General features: G+C 43.1%; 1 protein-coding gene across 26 annotated transcripts in view; it reads left to right on the forward strand.

The window, feature by feature from the left end:
* UNC80 (unc-80 homolog, NALCN channel complex subunit) overlaps positions 1 to 22,690 on the forward strand; it is a 120,526-nt gene that overhangs the window by 12,657 nt on the left and 85,179 nt on the right. For 16 of the 26 annotated variants that reach the window (XM_064661887.1, XM_064661888.1, XM_064661890.1 and 13 more), the window contains 12 exons: positions 3,407 to 3,668; positions 8,476 to 8,610; positions 9,229 to 9,451; positions 10,906 to 11,046; positions 12,918 to 12,938; positions 13,027 to 13,295; positions 13,933 to 14,304; positions 15,091 to 15,237; positions 17,138 to 17,285; positions 18,628 to 18,776; positions 21,017 to 21,183; positions 21,897 to 21,998. In XM_064661887.1, coding sequence (XP_064517957.1) covers positions 3,407 to 3,668; positions 8,476 to 8,610; positions 9,229 to 9,451; positions 10,906 to 11,046; positions 12,918 to 12,938; positions 13,027 to 13,295; positions 13,933 to 14,304; positions 15,091 to 15,237; positions 17,138 to 17,285; positions 18,628 to 18,776; positions 21,017 to 21,183; positions 21,897 to 21,998 — 2,136 coding nt within the window. The remainder of the gene's footprint in view (positions 1 to 3,406; positions 3,669 to 8,475; positions 8,611 to 9,228; positions 9,452 to 10,905; positions 11,047 to 12,917; positions 12,939 to 13,026; positions 13,296 to 13,932; positions 14,305 to 15,090; positions 15,238 to 17,137; positions 17,286 to 18,627; positions 18,777 to 21,016; positions 21,184 to 21,896; positions 21,999 to 22,690) is intronic. The other 10 variants (XM_064661870.1, XM_064661874.1, XM_064661876.1 and 7 more) reach the window with 3 other exon arrangements.

Below are 22,690 nucleotides of genomic sequence, written 5' to 3' on the forward strand. Positions count from 1 at the left end.
TCTTAAAATTAAAGACACAACAAATAAATTGCAGGTTCAACCCTCCTAGGCTGGATTCAGCCTCAGGCAACTGGTATATTTTCTGGCATCTTTCTGATCAGACTTTTTTCCCTCCAGCAAAGGATTTTTGCAAGCCTGTCTCCATTGCCTTCATTATTTCTTATCTGCATCTTGCTGCTTAGCTTCCTTTAGACTACTGTCCCAAAGGAACAAGCTAACAAAGAAGAATAGCCATGCAAACATCCTTTCAGCTTGCCCTGCAGCACACAAGCCATGGTTTTCCAGCATGGCACTGATAAATTCATCTAGATTTTAGGGTGCATAAAGGTAGAACCAGATTTTCAGTAGTGCTGGACACTTGGTGGTGCCGTAAAGTAAATGAAGCTGATAAGTGTTTTCAGGGGGCGGAGAGGGAGAGAAGCCTATAATTTTAATATATATAACTATAATTTTAGGTCTCTATGGATTTAGGAGTGTCACTGAAACTCCTTCTGAAAATTTTGGTTCTGTTTTGGGAAATGTCATGTCCAGAACGCTGCAGATTTAAGAAATGACTTCATTGCAGTGACAGAAGAAATGTAGGATGGAGTGGGTTTCTGGATACCATCTAGGAACAGCTCTGATTTCTGGTCCAAAGGGCAAAGCTATTCTCTAAGGCTCTCATCCCATCAGGAGGCTTCCCTTGGGATTTTGTTGTCAGCTCTGGGTCTTTATTTAATTTGTATTAATGTGAGCCAGTAAAACTAAAGTTGGGGACAGAACAGCCTTTCTGTATGTGAACACTGTTCCTCAGAGAGTGCACAGCTGTTAAAAAAAAAAAAAAGCAGCCTTTTAAGAAGACAGAATCGGGTGATCAATTTGTCAAGCTGGGTCTAGTGGTTGCCATGGGGATGAAGCTTTAGACAGGCTTTGAAGAGAGCATCATTATGCCTCCTCATTTGCAGAACTCATTGATCAGTTAAAACTGTACAGGGAGCTTTGGTTGCCGAGCAACAGACAACTGGGGAACAAATGTTGTTTACTCTGCTTACCAACAGCCGCAGTATTCCTTTGTCCTTGGCCAGCGGTTGGAGGCAGGCTGCCTTTCCACATTGCAGTCAGAGGCAACCAGGAGCTGATTATACAAGCACTAGATTTCCCTTTAAATGAAGTATAGAGTTTAATTTCTGCTTCCTCAGACACTGCTTGAGCAAATGGCTTGTTCCTCTGATCCTGGCCGATTATCCCTCCTCCACTCAGTGAAATCCTCCGTGTACAGGTGATACAGTTTAACACAGAAGCAAATAAAGCCACAGCCCTTTATCCAGCTTCTGCCTTGAACAGGCTGCCTGGGAAATAGGCTTTGTAGGAAGGACTTTAGTGACAAATATTTCATAAGGAGAACATGCCTTGCTCCAGGCTGTGTCATGCCTCAGGTTTGCCTGTGCCACGTGCAGGAGAGCATGAAAGACTGTTCAGACTCTCAGACGCTGATCAAGGTCCTGCAAAGTGACCAGGGAGCAATGCATCACCTTTCACAATTGCTACTGAGATGATGGGCTTTATTTCCTTTGCTGGGATACTTTGAGTATCCCAGCTACCCTTAAGGTTTTTTGCAGGCTGCATCTGTGTGACACAACCTGGACTGTGACAAAACCAGCCTTTGTATCAGGTTTATGGGGAAAAATTTATAGCATATTCCCATTTCTCCTTGTTTTCTCCTTCCTAATTCAGTTTTTCTGTTTTTTATAATATGTCATTTTAAAGTCATCAAACTTTAAGCATTTTTACCTGGAATGCAGCACTAGAAAAGAGACTTTCAATCTATGTATTGCATATAGGGTGACATATGCTGACACAGATGGGCTGGTCTGCAGTCACCAAGTGCCTTTGACATTGGCCTGTGGGGCTGGCAGCAAACCAGCTCCTGCAGGTTTGAGCTCTAGATCTATGCATTGCTTCAAGCCCAGCCATGCCACCTGCTCCCTGTTTCCAAGGGTAATATGGAACAGGGTTCATATGATTCCAAGTGGTGTCAATGTTCACTGCACACTTCTTTCTCCTCTGCCAGTTCTGTACCTGCCTTGGATGCACAGGGCAGTGATCCAGCAAAGCACTTAAAACATGCTCTTCACTTGAGCACTTAAAGGTCCCACTGGTCAGTACTGCTGCTATTCCCTGATGCTTTTCTGGACTGTGTCCTTGGATCCCTCTGTTTAGAATGTGATGGTACCCAGCTAGAGATGGGGGTGTCCTGCCCACTCTGTTTTCATGCTGTTTAGCAGAGTTGATAATATAAAAGGCTTATAACAACAACAACTAGCCCACAAAAAAACCAACCAAAAAACCAAACCAAAAAAACCCTGATGTTCTTGTGATGATTCTCAAATGCCCGAGAATATATGAAAGAGATGCTGATTTTTATAGAATCCAAAAATCCCAGAAGTACTCAGGTCACAGAGGTGTGTTTCTAACACACAGAGTAGAAATATTTACAGTGTGTACTTCAGCAGGCAAAAAAAAAAAAGATGTCCAGAGTTCCTGCCCCACCCCCAGATTTCACACCTTCTTTTGCCGTGTGATTCTCATTCCTCTGACTCCCTTTCACTTGCTTCTTTTCTGACAGATTGTCTCCTCACAGTAAGTGACTGTTCAGAGGGTAGATCAGGCCAGTTGTACTCTGCTGGGTGGGAAGTGGTAAAAAAATTAAGAATAAAAAGACGGGGGCATTGTTGTGTTTTTTTTTGCAATAAGGTGGGCTCTGAAAGTACATATGATGCCTTTGAAATCTGAAATCTCTGGATTCTCATTACTTAGGCTTGTTACAGACATCTTGCTTTTATGCACACTAACTTCTACAATACGTAAGAAATTCAATATGTTAAAACATATGAGGAAGTTACACCACCTGATGGGCAGGAGTATAATGAGGGCTTAAAATGGTCTTTTTCTCTGGAACACCTCAGCAAAGAATGTCTATAACAGTAACTTTAACATGTACAGGAATCGATTTAATTGGCTTAAAGTGTTAACTAACTTAGCTGCCCTGCCTGCTGCTTTTTAAGTGAGGCCTGATATGAGGAAATGTAAACAATTCCTAAATATACATTACTTGTGTCTGAACAGCAGGTGCTCAAAGGTTGTCTGTTTCCCACTGAACAAATTATTCAGTTAGAACGAGTGCTGGAGGCTTATCTTCAGATCACAGTTTAAGAAAGCAACCCTATCCAAGAAAACACTTAACAAAGCATGTACTGGAGTCCTCTGGGGAATTGAAAGCTAAATATCCACTTATGTGTCTTCAATAACGCTTTCCTCAGTCAGAGCCTTGGTCCCAAAGAGTCGGTTCTTTATTCAGGGAACCGAGTATCTAAGAAGGCCTAAGGAGCCTGATGACTAACATTCCTGCTCCTGCTTTTTGGAACAGAGTGTCCTTGGTGATCCCACCGTGCCAGAAGTCTCGCTACGCCACGTACTTTGACGTGGCCGTGCTGCGCTGCCTGCTGCAGCCACACTGGTCTGAGGAGGGCACACAGTGGTCACTGATGTACTACCTGCAGAGGCTGAGGCACATGCTGCAGGAAAAACCAGAGAAGCCACCTGAGCCAGAGATCACCCCTTTGCTGAGGCCTCGGAGCAGCTCCATGGTGGCCGCTGCACCCTCTCTGGTGAACACCCACAAAACTCAGGTAAGCAGGTGCTACCAACAAGGAAATAGCTGCTGTTGTGGCGATGCTGGGAAGTGATGGCTGGACAAGTAGTGAAAGGCACAGCTTTGGTGTTGGTTCAACTGCCCAGGAGTCAGATATGTGCATCATTCAGAAAGAGACCCTGAGAATGATGAGGGTTTTGGGGGCAGAATCTGGTGCAGAGAGTCAGAGCTGGTGCCTGCTGAACGCTTGAGGATTTATTTGGGATAATTAATCCAGGATGAACTGGGATAATGTTAGTTTGTAATGTGAGAATATACTTATGTAGTTGTCAGAAAAAATGGAGCTGCCTTTGCATTACAGTGTAATGGGCAGGACTCACTGAGCTTCTCTGATGTAACCCCACAAAAGAGAGAAAAGGAACTGCACTTGGTACAGCACTGCACACTCCAGGCAAACACTTGGGTTAAATATTAGACTAGACTTCACAAACAGTGGCCATGAGCAAAAACCTTCCATCTTGTTACCTCTTCTCCTGCTGTTATTCTTATTGCATAACTTATATTTGCCAACAAAACCTCAGTAGACAAACTGTCCTAATAGGTGTCAAGACTTGCTCCCTATTTGCTGGAAAATGAACCCCAGACTCCTGACCTTGGTGCAGAAAAGATCTTTGTGTTTTTTCTTTTGGATAGCTCCCTTGTTCCAGGGATAAAAAGGGGATGCTGTTGCAGTTTCAGTTAATCTCCTTGTTGATTTCCGCTACTTTTAGGTTGTACCCTCTTTTCCTGTCATGTGGGCTTTTAACAGCAAATTCTGATTTACTGAGTTGATGGAACTGCTTAATAAAATTTAATAGAGATTCTATTTTTGCCATCCAATTTTATGACACACCTCAAGTAAAAGGCTCTCTCTTTTGCTAACGTTGCTATCAAATGTCTTTCTGTGAGTCAGAAATCTCAGAATTCTTAATGTTTTTCTTAAAATCATTGCTTTCAGTATTGTAGGGCTCTGATGGTTTTTGACTTGTCATTTTATAAGGAAGAAGGCTGAGGTATCTTCTCTCCTGTGGAGCCCAGATGCTCGTAATCCAGAAGAAAAGCATAAACAATGTCAATATTAGTACTGTTGTTTTTAAATCTCAGGACTTTATAGTCATTCTTATATTTTTTATGAGAGCTGGTTTTAAGGGCTCAGCAGCAGTGTTGTTTAAACTGTATTATAGTTCAGTGTCATTTCTATAAAATGTTTTCCTGTTTCATCCCTGTAAAAGCTTGACCTAGCTCCATAAAGGCCAGGTGATATGAATTACTATTCCATCTTAATCTGCCTTTGCAGGGGGATTGTATGGGATTGCTGTGCAGAAAATCCTCCTTAATATCATCTCCTGGAGGGAAAATTGAAAGATATTGCTGTTGATGTGGTTCACTGTTTCCATGCATGTATTGTCCCTTTGTCCTTACTCATAACAGCCTGGTTCTTTTGCACATTAGCCAGTTTAGCTCCTAGTGCAACAGGGAGTGCAGTCAGTGGTTTACAGAGGCAGTATGAATGGGGTTGTCTTCCTCGTTCTTCTCTGTATGCTGTGAAACACTTCTCTCCTTTCACACACTTGGCTATTTCTTGCTTTTCCAGGCTGTTTCTCTTGCATGATTCCTTTACTCTGCCATTTTTCTCTACTATTTTTCTGTTAAATCCATTTGGCAGTTCCACTGGGTACATTATAGCTGTTAATGTGAGGACTCTGTCCAGGGCATTCTTCCCTCCAAGGCTAAGTTTGATTGCTTTTGGTAACCTTTGTGTCAGTCCTGTGCATTCCTGCTGTACTTCATCCAATTGGAGTCCTGTTCAGAAGGGTTTCTGATTTGTTACGCAGAACAGATGTGATGGAGGAGGTGAAGCAGTCTTACAGGCAGCAAAACTTTCAACTCGTGCCCCCCTTCCTTTACAGCTCTGAGGACTGAAATCTGTGCAACATAGTGAGGCACCTGGGCTCTGGTTCATCCCAGCCAACTGTAGGGACTTTACTGCTGTTCGTAAATTGAGAGTCTCATCACTCATGGCTCTCTGATCATTCACAGCAGAGAATGCCACCTCCCAGGGGGTAGGATTTGTCCTTTCTTTCTAGCAACGCAAGGGGTTGTATGCTGAGCCTTCATGAGCTCATCTGACACAGGGATATGCTTAAAGCCTGATTTTTCAGTCTCAATCTTAAATTCCTGACACGGTGTCATAATTTCTGCTCAAAGGTCAATCAATTACTTCTCAAAAATACTGGCACTCTGTGTTTCTTTAGGGTAGATTTGAAGCGGCAGCCAAAAAGCGAGTAAGGACAAACACAGCTTTCTGAAAATCATATCAGGCACCAGTAGATTCTTCTGTGGTAAATCTACATTCTTTCTATTGTTCTGCAGTTCATCAGGGTAATTTCCTGCATGTCCCTAAGTCTCAGCAAAACTCTCACTTCCTGTGTGTCTGAAATCACATTTCAGATAAGCTTGGGCTAAAGCAGTGGGGTTTGAGAGGATGAAAGAAACATCCTCCATATATCACCTAGTAATCTGAACAGCAAAGTAGGAAAAGATTCAGTGCAGCATTCCAGCATGCCTTGTTGCACAGGAAAAGGGGCACTGGATGAAGTGTGAATAAAATGAATACCAGCTTCTTCTAGAAAGTGACTTGAGTCTAAACATATTTCAGTCCTGGCACCATGTGATGAAGGAAACCTGCATTGCATCTGTATGCAGTAAATTCACTCTAAGGGCAGGTGTAGGACATGAAACCTTCAGAGGCTCACGAACTGCTACAGTCTTGCACTAAGATTGCAGGGGAAAGAGCCAAAACTTAAATGAAGCATAGGACCAGTGCAGCTGTAGTTCTTGCTGCAATGCTGATAGAAAGCCAAGAGCCTCAAGTGTAATATCTTGAGAGCTGAGAGAAGTACTAATGAACTGATACATATAGAGTTGTGCAGCAGGAAGGTGATAAAAATAGAAGCAACAAAATCTAGAGGAGCAGCCCCCAAAATATTTTGCTTTCTTATCCATCCTGTGCGTATCATAATTGCTACACAGTCTACTGCACAGAATACCCATGGTTTTAATCAGTCTTCATCAGAGTGCTAGCTTGGTTCATTAAAATGTGTCATCTACCATACTGTAGATTTAAGGTGATTCTGTAATTTCGTTTTCTGGTGTTGTTTTCTGGATACCTACCCTGAGCAGATTTCAGAGCTGGGCCTATGTTGTCTGTGCTTGTATGGCTTGTGACTCAGTAGGCCCTGATCCTTACTTTGTCTTTTAGTGACTATAAGCCACCTAATAAAACACTGATTTAGTCAGTAGTGGACGAAGATAATGAATCCAAAATAAATTTGTACGATGGCCAGAAGAGACCAGAGAGCTGTAAAAACTAAGAACCAAGCTATATGGAGTACTTGGCCTTGCCACTGAGAGCACCTAGGTTTGAATCCTGATTTGCTGTGTGTTGGATTTTACGTGTGACTCCTCCGTGGCACCTTCAGTTATATAAGCAAAGTGGTTTATAAGCATACCTGTACTACAAACAGTGGTGACGAGGAGTCTTACTGTTGTGTGTCTCCTTCACTCTTGTGCTGATAAAATAATTAGGAAGAATTTAAGGTTAGTCTCTGATTACTCTGAAAAGTCTCTGAAAAAATGTGTGGTTCCCAGTATCCCAGTACTGCAAACACTGTAACTGGTACTTAAGATTTCAGCTGCAAAGGCTGTCACTGGCTTCTGCTGGACATTTTTGTGCATAAAACTGCACACTTTTATATTGCAGAGCTGGCTGGCTCTGCAATGGGCAATCTGGCAAGGCAGAATCTAAACCTCCTGTACTATCAGAGTTGCTTCATCTGTCCTTGCCTTATGGCTATCTCTGGATTGAAAGCAAAAGGTATTTTTACATAACCCAGTTGTTCAACACAACGTTTCTGGTGGGACAGTGAAGAAAAACGTCATCTCCATCGGAAACAAGTTGATATTTAGGCAGAATAAAATTATCCTGTGGGAATTTGGTCAGGTCAGCTGCACAAACATCTCATGGATGGTGGCATCGGATCTTTAATGGGAGCAGATGGCCAGGAGCTGAGCTTGTGCCATTTTTGTGGCAAAGCCTTCCTCTGCAGCAGGCAGGTGTAACGTGTGTTACTCAGTGCAGAGGGTGCTTGAGCGCTCTCTACTGAAACTGGGGTGAGTGAGCCTCATGGTTTTCACTGTCATGAGACATTCTGGGATATAGGAAGGGGGGAATTACACAAATATGAACTATGATAGTCTGGGAGCACTGTTATTATGAGTGGAGGATGCTTAGTGATGTAGAACTCTGAGGTTTCTTCCGTGAGTAAATAAATTTTTTTTGAAAATCAAGTCTCTTGAAGGGACAGTGTTGCTTATTGCCAGTCAGTTCCAAAATGTGTATTTAAAGATATATATTATTAAGGGCATATTCTCTTAGATCTCAAATAAAACCACTTCAAAAAGGGTAGCCATTGTGATTGCTCATCAGTGTATGATCAGATCGTCAGCTACCCAGAGTCATACCTGGGTTCAGAATCAGACTGGAGAAGAACATGCCACGAGACCACACTGACAGCAAAGCCTGTGACAGAAATGTTAGACAAGGTAAATAATTCTGAGAGTTTCTACATTTTGTTTGTTCAGTTGTTTTTCTTTAAATGTGTGTACCATTTTGTTTAATGAATTGGAGGTTCTTTTCCTCTGCAGTGCTCCTATGACAGCTCCTGGAAGTAGCTTTTTTTTTTTTTAAAGCTGATTGTCCTCTATTTCTCCTTGTGCTTACTGTCTTCTTTTGGGAGCTGCAGGATCTTACAATGAAATGTAATGAGGAAGAAAAATCACTAAGTGCAGAGGCATTTTCCAAGGTTTCATTGACCAACTTGCGTAGACCAGCAGTTCCAGATCTCTCCACAGACCTGGGGATGAACATCTTCAAAAAGGTGGGTGAAAGAAAACTTTGGTTTACCTGTTATCTAGCACTTCACTGTCCTGCTAAATAGCGGCTGAAAGTCTGCTTGAAATTTATGTTCATGCCATATGTGAGATTGATGTCCCTTTTCATTGGAGTTGGGTGTTATTACATAGGTTTTCATGTGCACATTGCAGACATGATACTCAAATCTTTATTCAAATAGCTGTTCTGCTGAAACTGCATGAGTGGAGGGCACTCAAACAGTGCTGATTTTTAAATGCCGGTGCTCACTTGTACTTCCAGCTAAGTCAGTGAGTTTTTCTGATATTTTTACCTCATCCTAGCTCTAGGTTGCAACCCCTCAAGATACTAGGCAGACTTTTGTGGATTCTGTGCATCCAGCTCAAGGTCCAAGAACGTCGTAAAATTATCCAAGGGCATCCCTCCCAGCTGAGGGCAATACTAAGTTCCTTTAAACACTCATGTGGTCCCAGCGTGCTAGCAGGGTAAATGCCCAAGGTAAGAAGCTCAGAGTGGAAGGTTATGCTTGGGACACACATCTGTGTTATCTTTTCCCCTCAAATGGTAGTCTTCCATGGCTCAAAGCTTCTACTTGCTCCCATATCTTTCCCTCTTCTTCCTGCAGTTTAAGAGCCGCAAAGAGGACAGGGAACGCGAGCGCAAAGGGTCAATTCCTTTCCACCACACTGGGAAGAAGCGGCAAAGAAGGATGGGGGTGCCTTTCCTCCTCCATGAGGATCATTTGGATGTCTCACCCACTCGCAGCACTTTCTCCTTTGGCAGTTTCTCTGGAATCGGAGAGGACCGACGTGGCATTGAGAGAGGAGGATGGCAAACCACCATATTAGGTGAGGTGTTGTTATATCTGCCCCAGATTCTGTGTCATTCCTGTTGTAAACACCCAGAGAACAACAAAGGCTCTTTGTTTCATTGTCCATCCTGTTGTCACCTTGGCTCTGTTTGCAGCATGACACGCCTGTTGGTAGAAGTGGCGACTGCTCTCAGCAGACCTTGAATGACTTACGCCTTAGTTCACTTTTTCTCTGAAAACTACCATCTTCACTAGAATAACAGCTCCTGTGGCAACCTGTAGGGATCACTGTACCACTTGAGTATGCCTTCCCTGAGTGGTAGCAAGCATTGCATGACTGCAGCTTAAAATAGATTCAAGGAATATTTGCATCCTCTTCTTTATAAGAAAAATATCTAAAGAGGCAGCAATATGGTCACTAGGAGCATGGCAAAAAATATTCTATTCAGAGTCTTCCTCAATTGAATGTTGGATACAATATAAATAGGATATTGTCTCAGCAAGGCTTATGCTGTCTTGATATTGCAAAGATACAGTTGTTTAAATGTAAAAATTGACTCCTTCAAGCTTCCAAGTTCACTGAACAGTGTCTAGGCATTTTTTCTGTTTCACAGATTTACTCCCAATGTCGTAGATTTTTATCGTAGCACCCTTTCTTGAAGATGATAGGCAACAAAATGATCTGCCGTGCCAGAGCCTTCTCATTTTCACCATCTTAGATGGCACCATTCTGAAGAGCTCTCCATTGGAAACATGTCCCTCTCTGGGACAGAGGAGAGTGGGCTTAGCCAAATGAATTCTAAAAGATTCATATGTGTTTTGTCGGTAGTTAATATACAAACACTTATAGATTTGTACAAGGATTGCAAACTTTGTATCTAAATCCTCCTTTCCATATATTCAGTACCTCAAGAAGTTAGTTAAAATTTAATCCCAGGGACTCCAGATTCTTGTTGTGACTAAACCTACAGTTTTTTGCTTTCTGATGTCTTAGTGAAATCATGTATTTCAGGTTCAAGTCCGCTGGTCAACAGATCCTGCCAACCTCAGAGACAGTCCCCCTCTTTTAGTAGAGGGGATTTTGTATTGTATTGCGTTCTCGAAAAATTTCCTTTGCCTTAGCACTCTCCATCCTGAAATACCTATTTCTTTTGGACCAGAGGAGAAGAAACCAAATTCCTATACTCTGCCTCAAAGGGTGGAGTCATACAGTGCTGACCAGTCTCACTTTCTTGAAGGTGCTGGTGGTTAAGAATGTGGGTGTATGTGCTGAGGGGAAGAACCTTGCAGAAAGTTATTACCTTTGGTCTTTATATCAATAAACCCCCGTGAGAGATCCCACTATAATGTTTGGTTCTGCTTCACAGTGTCCTGGAATGCGTTGACTTTTGCAGACTCCACTCCTCCAGTTTTTAACCTCAGCTCCTGTCTCTTACCTCCAAGCACTTCTCAGATAAGTAAACCCAATATCCTTTCTTGCCCTCGCCCTAGGGAAGTTTACCAGGCGGGGGAGCTCTGACACAGCAACGGAGATGGAGAGCCTGAGCGCCAGGCACTCGCACTCTCATCACACGCTGGTCTCCGACCTGCCAGACCACTCAAACAGCCACGGAGAGAACACAGTCAAAGAAGGTAAATTTAACACACCAGGAAAGACTTTTCCCTGAAATATCAACTCCAGGAAGCTGAGGAAGTGTCACTGTTTCCATATATGAGTATGTGACTAATTGTTTTTTCCTTTTTTATTTCCATATCTTTTGAGTGCTTTTTGTTCTGTGTAGAAAAATGTTCCAAACCTTTCATGTTTATCTGGTGCAGTTGGTGGCCATCGGCAGGGAGAACGCAGGGTTTGGTGTTTTCTGCCTTACCACAACACAGCACAGAATTTTGGGCAGAAACTTGGTATTGTTATCTTCAGTGGTTTCATGGGGTATTTTATGGTATTTAATGCCCCTTTACAATCCACAGCTCCTGGACTGTGCTGAGAATCACAGGCTTTTTTCCTAATTCCCTTCTTTCCAGTTAGAAGCCTGGCTTTGAAATTTACTCAATCTCAAGAGAGGCTTCAGGGCCTTGGGATGACTGATTAAGGAAAGAGGAGCACAAGTAGTGTTCTCTATCCTTCCAGTTTTGCAAGGGAATGATGACGGAAGAAACAGGAAGAGCCAGCAGATCAACACCTGGCTCTGAGTCTGGTATCACCAGCAGAATTTTGGGGGTTTTGATCATGGGTTTGTTTACATGACACCAGCCTGCTGGTGACAGATGGGCTACACCTGACCCAAAGAAGGAAAAGGATCTTTGCACAGGAGTTAGCAGGGCTCACTGAAAGAGCTTTAACTGCATTTGAAGGGGGAAATGGTTGGAACAAGATTTCCTGCTGCCATCTTTATTGTTATCTTCACCATACAAATTTCAATGAATGCCATTAAAAAATCACAGTTGCCAGCAAGAAATCCTCTGATACAAGCAGCTAATTCCTGCCCTGATCATTGACCAAATTGTAGCCTAGTTCAAGGTACTGCTGTTGGCCTTAGAATATTTCTCCTAATAAATAGTGCTAGTTCAGTGCTGGAAGGGTTGCACAGGCTTTGAGAAAATCTGGTCACCAGTCTGGCAAGTTTCTGACAAGTTGGTATTTGCATAATATATAACATAATCAGTTGACCACTGAGTCATTGCTTATTAGATGTATGCTGTATTATTAATTAGACTACATTAAATAGCCTTAGGAAGAAGTTCTTTGTTATTCCATAGCCCTGTTACTGTCTGGCAGGTGACAGTCCAACCAACCCTGTGGGACACATAGGGTCTTTCTACACTACAGGATGTATAAACCTACTTAAAAAGCACTAAGTGTGGGAAATTACTAACATTGTGGCCTGGAGTTCAGCATGAGTTGTAAAAACACAATGAATCCTTGATAAAAATTGTCCTGTGTAGCCAACATGCTAATCTGAGCAATTTAAACTTGACTATGTAATGAGTTCCCTTCTCTGAACACTGTGAACTGAGATGCCATGGTGCCTTTCTGATCAGACAGCTTTGCATTTTGCAGGTGGTTTAGACTGTCATAGGTATTGTTAGGAACACACTGCTCCATGTTTTTCAATTGGTGTGATGAAATATTTCATATTGGTGTGACTTAGAAAGCTGTTCCAAATTGGTGCTGCTGTTCCCCTACCTTCATTCCTGCATCCAGCTGCAGAGTCTTTTTTCTTTGCCTTGCAGGGGCAGTGCTGCTTTAAAGACCAGGCACTGGACCAGTACAGGGAGCAAAGTTAGCCAAATTCTAATCCCCCCTTTGGATTAGATTTAGGCTGGCTGAGTTCCCTGATCTAATTAACTGCCTGCTTGACTGAGATTAACTTAAGCTGCCATGGAACTGTACTGCTAGAGCAAACTCAGTGTTGTTCTAATTTACACTGGCTTAAAGGAAGAAATGCATCTATCTTTCATCCCAGTACCCATTATAGTAATTAGGAACCTGTCTTGTCTTTCAGCATTACAAGCTGCATTAAGAGGTGCTCCCTTTAAACACGCTCAGCCTCAATCTTCCATTCCATAACTCTAGAGGTGGAAATTTACAGGTAGCCATTTTCCCCCCTGCAGTGCGGTCCCAGATCTCCACCATCACTGTGGCCACCTTCAACACCACCCTGGCCTCGTTCAACGTGGGCTATGCCGACTTCTTCAGCGAACACATGAGGAAGCTTTGCAACCAGGTGCCCATCCCTGAGATGCCCCACGAGCCACTTGCATGTGCCAACCTCCCACGGAGCCTGACAGATTCCTGCATCAATTACAGTTGCTTGGAGGACACAGATCACATTGATGGAACCAACAACTTTGTCCACAAGAACGGCATGCTGGATCTCTCGGTAATTGGCAAGGAACGAGGAGAGCCAGGTCCCTCTTCTGTCAATATAGCTGTACCATTGAGGTCAGGGTTTGGATGGGCTTTTCCTCCACCTCTTTATATGACTTCTCTCAACAGTACATAAAGGTCAGTCAGATACATTTGTGCATATCCTAAGAGTCTCCTCTGAGATACTGCAACTCCTGTTACTCCTTCCAAGGAGTGCATGTGCATGTGGAATGCACACATCAAATCTTAAGTGGTATAATGTAACGACTGTGTTCCTGGGGCATGCACCAAATTCCCTATAAGTATAGTATAAGACTGAGTAGCACCTTTCTTCTAATGGCACCTTAAAACTCACCTTTCCTGCTTTCTTCTTAATGACTTGACAGCTCCTGGTGCACCAAAGCAGTATTCTCAGGCTCACAGATGTCATCTCATGGTTTCCTTTGCTGCCTGACTGTACCCAGCCTGTGGTTTCTTGTCTTACACCTAGATTGTAGGCTCTTGGGATTTAGGGTTGTATGTCCTTCACTCAGAATTTGTACTGTGCCTGCTGTAATGAGTCTCTGGTCTGTGACTACAGTTTCCAGGCTCAAAATCGTACTAGAAAAGAAAGTAAACCTGACTTTAAATATGATGTTTGGATCTCCCAGGTGGTCCTGAAGGCTGTTTACTTGGTCCTAAACCATGACATCAGCTCCCGGATTTGTGATGTGGCACTGAACATTGTGGAGTGCTTACTGCAGCTTGGTGTGGTGCCCTGTGTAGAGAAGGTTCGGAGGAAGAGCGAGAACAAAGAAAATGAGGCTCCTGAGAAGAGACCAAGTGAAGGATCCTTCCAGCTCAAAGGGGCTGCTTCTGCTGGTTCAACTTGTGGATTTGGGCCACCTCCAGTTAGTGGAGTTGGAGATGGAGGAGAAGAAGGAGGTGGTGGAAGTGGAGGAGGAGGTGGAGGTGGAAGTGATGGAGGTGGTGGTGGAGGAGGAGGAGGGCCATATGAGAAGAATGACAAAAAACAAGAAAAGGTTTGTATTGCTTCCCTTTATACAATTCCTGAAAGTACTGTAAGGTCTGTTAAGATTGAGTATGCATATGTATGCAACTGGCCTTTTGTTTGCTCTCTTTTATGTTGTAACACAGTGACAAATTAATTTGTTTTGCTCTGGTGCTCACGGGGGGGTTCCACTGAGGAAACGTGATTGGGAACTCAAGCACTGTAACTACTCCAGAGAAGCAGCTGCCAAAAGCAAAATTTGTAAGCCTCATGTGGACATTTTCAATATCTTGTCAATTGTTTGAAATCCTCAATCACAATGATTTTTTGGGAGGTTTATTATTCATAACTTCTAAGGAAAAATCGAATCCAGCACGTGAGCACATCTTCTTTTCTATGGCCAGAAATCATAAATTTCTGTGTTGCTATGAGAATTGGCCACAAGATGCTGTTGCTGACATCCAAAAAAAAATTGTAATTCATAGTAGCATAACACCTAAGACATTTTAAAAAGATGCTTGTTTTTCTACTCAAGCAGAAATTTTCAGGCAAAATCTTTTGAAAGGCAGGCTGAATGGTATGCATAGCAGCACATAGAGGCTTCACATTTATTGCAGAACTTTCTGATGGGAGCTAAAAGGGATGGGGCTGGTCCCTAAACCTGAAAAATAATTGGAGTAAACACTTCAAGAATAACAACTCAGTAATGGAGTGTCTGAGAGGAAAAATGGACAGCAATTTGTTGAAATTAGAATGTTAACAAAATGCTGGTGGTTGTGCCAGGATTCCACACTGTCTTTCCCTCTGCAACCCTCAGGATGAAGGCCCATCTATCAGCACCCATAGGCTGGCACTCACAATGCTGATAAAAATTGTGAAGTCCCTGGGTTGTGCCTATGGTTGTGGAGAAGGACACCGAGGGCTCTCTGGAGATCGCCTGAGACACCAGGTATTCCGGGAGAATGTAAGAGAATTAAAGCTCATTACAGCGTCCCCCCCTTGTACTTTTGACATCATCTGCTGAGATTGCTGTCTGCCCCCTCTGTAGCTTTCTCTGTATTGACAATAAATGTGTTGCTCTTTGCCCCAGCTCAAAGACTGTGTCGCAGCCCAGCCGTAGCAGATTTTCAGCTGTTGTGTTATCTTGCAGCCCTTGCGGGGGTGCCAAGAGCAGACTTGAAGTCCAGGGTGCTTCTGACCACCCCAATGGGTTGGGACAAATACATGGAAGAAAATCCCCTGTGTGAGCTGGTATAAGTAACTTTTCTCATGATGTTACCCCAGTAGAGTATGCCACTTACAAGAGATGCAGCTGTCTTGGGTTGCATATCTAAATCCAGAAGTGTAAGGTGTAGGTCTGTGCACCTTTCCTAATGGTCATTGTGGCTGGTTGCTGCTGGGCTGCTTTGTCAGCTCCTGATAGTTGGAATACACTCTACTTGCAGGCATGTTGGTGTGCTGCAAGGAAGTGAAAGACTCACTCATGCCCTCCTGAAGGGCAGGGTGGATCATCACTGTCAATTCCTTACAGTTTTGGTTCTGCCCAAGCTGAAGCAGTGGAAAGTGCCCAGGATGTAGCCCAGACATCAGACTTCATCCAGAAGAATTTACCTCCCTGCAGTCAGTCCAATGCCCTGTCAGATGGGAGCCTTTCAAAGACCTTCTCCAGCACGTGCCTCCTCCTCACCTTGTGTACTTGCAGAAGGGAGCATTTTTTGTGACTGTAATGAGAATTTACTAATCCCACGATAGTGGGATGGCTTTGGTTAGCCTGAACCACGCCAACAGAGCTATAATTTAGTTCTGGGATCTGAGCTAGATGGCTCAGAGATGGACTGGTTGCTCTGTATCCTGCAGTGTTCTGTTAGCTAGGCTCCCAGGTACTGAGGAGCCTGCAGCAGTGATGTTAGTTCTGGATACAATGGGACAAGATTGGGTGAGAGTGGCAGTGGTAACAGTATTCTGCTGCACAGAGCACTGGTTGAACAGGTACCATATTCATCACAATGTCAGTTAGACTTTTAAGATTGTGTTGGAGCTGAGCCAGCAAAGCATTTAGGCCTATGTATAACATTAAGCATAAATGAATAGGTCTCTTGGAGCCAAGGTTCTTATCAGACCCATTGAACTGAGGTGTTTATGGGAAGAGATTTTCCTAGGTGTCTGAGTCTGCTGCATTTTCTCTGCCTTTGTCTGGCCAAACTGCTTTGCATGCACCATTTGTGTTGACTGCATGGACAATCACTTGTCTGAGTTTATGGGGAAGTTAAGCATCCTATTGTATGTAGCTGGAGAGTTCATGTTTCCCACAGAGCTGACATTTTAGATTCTCTTAACTCCAGCCTGCATGGGGTCCCTGTAGGACGGATAGTTTTGTGATAAGAAGTTGGCAATTAATAGTTTTTGAATAAAAAGTTAGTATTTTGCATTTTATAAGTGGGTCACTGGGTATAGGTGCCTCAAATGGATTGTTCTGAGCCAGAGGCTGCAAATCAGATGCCTGAGGCTAAGAACCTGTTCCACCAAGGCACGGAGCCTTGACAGAGGTGGTACATTCCTGCTTCGTTCACATCCAGTGAGAATCCACTTTGGGCTTGGGGAGAGGAAGAGAGACCTTGAGACGTGGCTGGCAGGGACTTCACCACCACCTCCAAACAGTGGCACCCATGCTGGTACACTGTTTCCTTGTGCTGAATTTATTTTCGCCTCCAGAGGTGAATATATCTTGTTAGGGAACCTGAACCTTCTGGCTCCTCCAGAAGACTCCTTCAGAGACAGCACAGCAGAGCACTGGCTAAGCAAGAGCAAAATTCCCCTGCTTCTATGTACTTTGATGAGGTGTTTTTTGATGGATATCATTGCAGGCTCAGAACTGCCTCACAAAGCTGTACAAACTGGATAAGATTCAATTCCGGCAGACCATGAGGGATTATGTGAACAGGGATTCTCTCAATAATGTGGTGGATTTCCTTCATGCTTTACTGGGATTCTGCATGGAGCCAGTCACTGACAGTAAGTATAGCTAGCCTCAGAAACTCTCATTTGAGTATTCCTAAACTATACCATCAGAAAGAAGCCATACCCTGTTCCTTTAGAAAAAGAAAAAAAGTGAGTTGCTATCCTCAGAAAATAGAGTGTGTATCTTTTTCCAGTGTGGGTCAGGGGAGCTGGACCTCTTCAGATCCAAAAACCTAGTGATCTCGCCTAGAGATCTTGGGGCATCCAGTGCACCTAAAATTGAAGGTCTCTCTCTTGATTCATCCTGTCTGTTGTTCATGGCTCTTCACAGAAAAGACTTTCATCCAGCGATGCCTCGGGCAGGAAATTCTCTGCTTCATGACATGGCACCAGCTGGAATGACCTGTTTAATCCAGGTCTGAATGGAGATATAATTGAGCATTAAAACCCTCTGTGGTGCCTCAGATGAGGCAGTAAACAGCAAGAACAGGCTGAATGAACAAAAACAGGAACACACAGATGCACGTGACTGCAGTTATGAGTGTGTGTGCATGTGTGTATGTAGGGGGTTTTGAGGGGTTTTGTAAGTTAGAAAAATTATTCCAGGTGCTATTAGAACAACTAAACATTTATGCTTGGTCACTGTATGCATTAGCAGTTAACAATGACTGTTTACAGGGTAGGAATAGCTCCTCTGAAACAGTCAGGGAGTCTGACTAGTTTATTAGCCTGTCTCTGATCCCAGGCATTTCAGAGAAAGCATCAAAGAATATTTGTATATAGCCAGCTTTTGTGAAGAATATACCCATAGGAAGTTTCCCTGAGTATTCATCAATTATTGACTGGCTTATGCTTTGAAGCGTGGCAGCTCATGCAGCTCTTGAAAGTCTTTTCTCTCAGCTCATGAAACTGAGATGTTTCTTGTAATTAATGTGAATGTGTAATTCTTTTTTGACTCTTTCTGAGAGTTTGGTCTCCCTGTGCACCTTGCAAGAACAGCATTCCCGTAGTTCAGAAGATTTAATTTTCATGGGGGTTGTCACTTTGCAGCTTAATCAAACATCTTTTGTCCTTTAGAATGGTAACCAGAAAAGCTGGGGGTATTGTTCAAATTTTATGAAAATGAGAGATGTGGATAAAAGGAAACCAGAGTGGTCCCGATCTTTTCAATCCTTTTTTCATAATACAAATATTTCTGGGAGGATTTCATCCTTGTCATTTTTTTTACCCCTCACTTTTGTGGGGTGGGATTATGAGAACTGAGCATAGGATATTAGGTGAGGACATGTCTCTGTCTCATGTATAATAATAATAATAATTCCTTTACATGTGTCTTTAAGCCATCTCTTTTAAACCATTCCTAACAAGAGGGCTTGCTTATACTTGAATTTCACAGACAAGGCTGGATTTGGGAATAACTTCACCACAGTGGACAACAAGTCTACAGCCCAGAGTGTAGAAGGTATTATTGTGAGTGCCATGTTCAAGTCACTGATCACTCGCTGTGCTTCCACTACACATGAGCTCCACAGCCCGGAAAACCTGGTAAGCACTTGATTTCATGTTAACAAAGTTACTTTTTCACTTGGGTGTCACCAGTGAGACTTTACAGTGAAGAATTAGTTCAGTTGAAGTATTATGTAAATGTGATGCCCTTCTTGCATGCCTGTTTTGGACCCTGGGGACTTAGCCAGAATAAAAGTTGTGCAGTATGAATTGCAATTTACTCTCTGTTCAAGCAGCTTTTGTGTTGTTCCAAGTGGATTAGTAGCATAGTCTGGAGCAAGGGATTAATGAACAAGGAGGGCAATGGTATCCTGGTTTGTATCAGAAAGTGTGTGACAAGCAGGACCAGAGCAGTAGTGGTCTCCCTGTACCAGTCACTGGTGAGGCTGCATCTCAAATTCTGGAGTCAGTTTTGAGCTGTTCACTAAAGAAGGACATTGAGGTGCTGGAGCGTGTCCAGAGAGGGGCAGGGGGGCTGGGAAAGGGTCTGGATCACAGATCTGATGGGGACCAGCAGAGGGAACTGGAGTTGTTTAGCCTGGAGAAAAGGAGGCTCAGGGGACACCCTCTTGCTCTCTACGACTACCTGAAAGGAGGGTGTAGTCAGGTGGTGTTCAGGTAACAAGAGACAGGACAAGAGGAAATGGCCTTGAGTTGCACCAATGGAGGTTTAAATTAGATATTGGGAAAAATTTCTTCACTGAAAGGGTTGTCAGGTATTGCCCAGGGAAGTGGTGAAATCAACATCTCTGGAAGGGTTTAAAAGATATGTGGATGTGGCACTTGGGGGCATGGTTTAGTGGTGGACTTGGCAGTGCTGGGTTAACAATTGGACTCAATGATCTCAAGAAGTCTTTTCCAACCTCCATGATTCCATGATTCTAAGACCACCGCCAGCACAAATCAACTTTCAGCAAAGTCAAAGCCAGTTCACTTGGTTAAGGACCTGGCCCGCCTGTGGCAGAGTAAGTGAGTTGCTGAAAAGCAATTCGGTAGATCTTTCCAAAGTTTAGACAAGCATTCAATTTACCAAACACCTGGAGGAAAGTAAGGTTCTGCTGGCTGCTGCCTATGTACTGTCTTCCCAGAGCAGTCAGTAAAATGGATGCCACGAGCTCTCTTCTTCCAAACTGGTGCAGAATCTAGCAGCTAATCTCAAACCACCTCCTTTATTATCAGAAATTGGGATTTTTCGTGGAAGCAGCCAAGAAGCATTCATGTACTCCATCGTTATGGCAGAGCTGTGGAGGCACTGAGGTCCAGCTAAAGGGACAGTAATGCTACGTGAGGGGAAGGAAGGGAAGAAGAAAAAAACACAGTAACATCTTAAACCAGCAGAGTAGTCTGCCTATGTCCAAATCCTCTTGTTCTTGTGGATATTCCTCCTTTGGAATGTTTCTCAGCAGAGATTAGGTGGTGGGATTCAGGAAAAAGTATGGAAAAGAAAGAGCCTTAATCAGTATACAGAACCAGTTTTTTTTTTGTTGGTTTTCTGGTTGAGTTTTTTGTGGGGGTTTTTTTGTTTGCTTGTTTTGTTTTGGTTTTGTTTTTTGTTTTGTTTTGTTTCATTTTGTTTTGTTGAAAGCTGACTGTGCAGTTCCTTGCTGGAAATTTTCAGAATAATCCAAGGTCTTTCAGGAAAGCTCACAGGGCAAAAATCAGGTCCTGTAAAACTGTTCCCTCCATCCCCTTGGGGTTCAGATATAGAGGTGATAGAGGTGATTTGCACATCACAGATGTGTATGAATGTTCAGAACTAAAAAGAGTCTTGAATGTAGGAGTAGGTTGGGGAATGAGTGAGTCATTCCTCTCTCTTCCTATGATGTGAAGCTCTAAAATAATGAAGAAAAATCCCAAGACACCCACTGGTTTTGAAGCAAAACATGCAACTTTTTGCACTCTACTTCCACTCACATACACCTTAGATTTTTCATACCTTTAAGTTTATGGCTCAGATGGATGGGATTAAATAGGCTTTAAGTCATTTGTGCAGGTCCCTCATTTCACAGCTGTTTTAGCCTCTGATAACTCTCCATCTGCTATATCCCCTTGCAGACCATGTTCCATAATACTAATAATGCTCCTCACTGTCTGCTTCTTCTGAGTGCACTAAATGAATTTCCAGCCAAAAAACACAAACCCTGTACCTGGAGAGTATATCACACAACAGCCAGAGCAAGTAATGGCCTGCTGCAGTACCTCAGAAAGTATTGATTCTCACTGCTTCTTCACAAGATGCAGACTGAATTCTTTCTTTTTCATGATGTCTTGCTTCTAAGGGCTTGTACTGCGATATCCGACAGCTGGTCCAGTTTATCAAGGAGGCTCATGGGAATGTGTTTCGGAGAGTGGCACTCAGTGCCCTCTTGGACAGTGCTGAAAAGTTAATACCAGGAAAAAAACCAGAGGAAACAGAGCAAGAGCCAAAACCTTCTGGAAGCAAAAGGTGGGTGTCTAGGAGAGATAAGGTAAATAACTGATTTGCATATGGCTGTGTGGCAGCCTGTACTAAACACAAATGTAGGAAGTCCAAGGGCTTGTGTGTTTTATCTTGATATTCTGTGTCATTTCTTGATGTACAGACTTATGCTGTGGCAGCAACCTCCTTTAAAATTTAATGAACTGGGACAGTAATAGGTTTGCAGCAAAAAGCATTGACACTCTCATACAAGAGGCCTAAGCAAACAGTGCAATGGAAACACTGGGAGAAGGAGAGGTTAAGAGAACTAAGAAGCATAGTATCAGTTCCAAAACACTGTATGGACATAGTTTTACATGTGCATCACATCCTTTGTGTTGCTTATCTGACAGGTAAACTTGGTATGCAAAACAGGTTCCAGAAGAAATCTAATCCTGACACGCTTCTTTATCAAAAAGAAATTTCCTCTGGTGCTTTGAGATTTTTCATATTAAAATGTTGGGGAGAAGGATTAAGGAAGTTGAAGAACTCCTGAAAACTTTGGGTTTGCTTCTAAGAGCTGATGCCTTTTTCAGGAAAAAATAGAGAGAGAGAGACAGCAGGTTGCTAAAGAGAAAGTGCTTCTCTAAAGCTGCTTTGCTGCTCAGCAGTGCTGGTTTCCACGTCATGCAGCGTTGTAATAATGGCCATGGGATGGGGCATCCATTTCCTTTGGCTGATGATTTCTCTTGTCTTTATAGATCTGAGGTGGGAAGTGTCATCATTGACAAAGGCCAGACTTCAGCTGCCCCTGATGAATGCCGGAGTTACGTCTCAAGCCGCCCAATGCAAACTCCAGAACAGTGAGTAACTGTTGGGTTGTTCAATGTGTTATTGCCAGCATCTTCCTTCTGGGGGTTAGTACAAGTAGGCAAGGAGGCAAAGAATTCTCTTTGGATGGTACAACACGTGGCTGAGTGTCTCCACAGGACCCGCTGCAAACATCTAGGTAATGCCTTTTTTTTCAGTGCTGCCAACTGGATGCACCCTGATTTTGATGGGGAAATACCAGAGATTTTCAAATTACAGTGCAGTAGATTTGTCAATATTGCATGCTACCATAGCTGTGAATAGAGTGTTAATTCCTCAGAGATGTCACCACAGCTGTTCTCCCTGCTTTGTTTGTACTTCTGGGGGATGATTCTATTAATTTTCAACTTCCAAGTTGTTGCTGAGGGTCATTACTGCTTTATGAGAGCCAGCCCATTCCTGAGCTGCATGTAGTCTCCAAAGATTGCTGCATTTCTCTTTGTCAGCCCAGGTGCAATCAACCTGCTGTTAGACATTGCACGACTGAAATCTCTTATGTCCAAAGAATTCTGCCGTTTAATATTGAAGTAAATTCAAACAATACTCTTAAGAATTTTAGAAAATTCTATAAATGGCTACTGGTCCCTAAATAACTTTGGACAAGTCATTTAACTTCTCCGTGCCTCTGAATACATGTCCGTCTTGTTAAAGTAGATGCAATGTGCATGAAGACATTGCTTGCACA

Source organism: Pseudopipra pipra, chromosome 7 (genome assembly GCF_036250125.1).
Source record: "Pseudopipra pipra isolate bDixPip1 chromosome 7, bDixPip1.hap1, whole genome shotgun sequence".
NCBI classification, from domain to species: domain Eukaryota; kingdom Metazoa; phylum Chordata; class Aves; order Passeriformes; family Pipridae; genus Pseudopipra; species Pseudopipra pipra.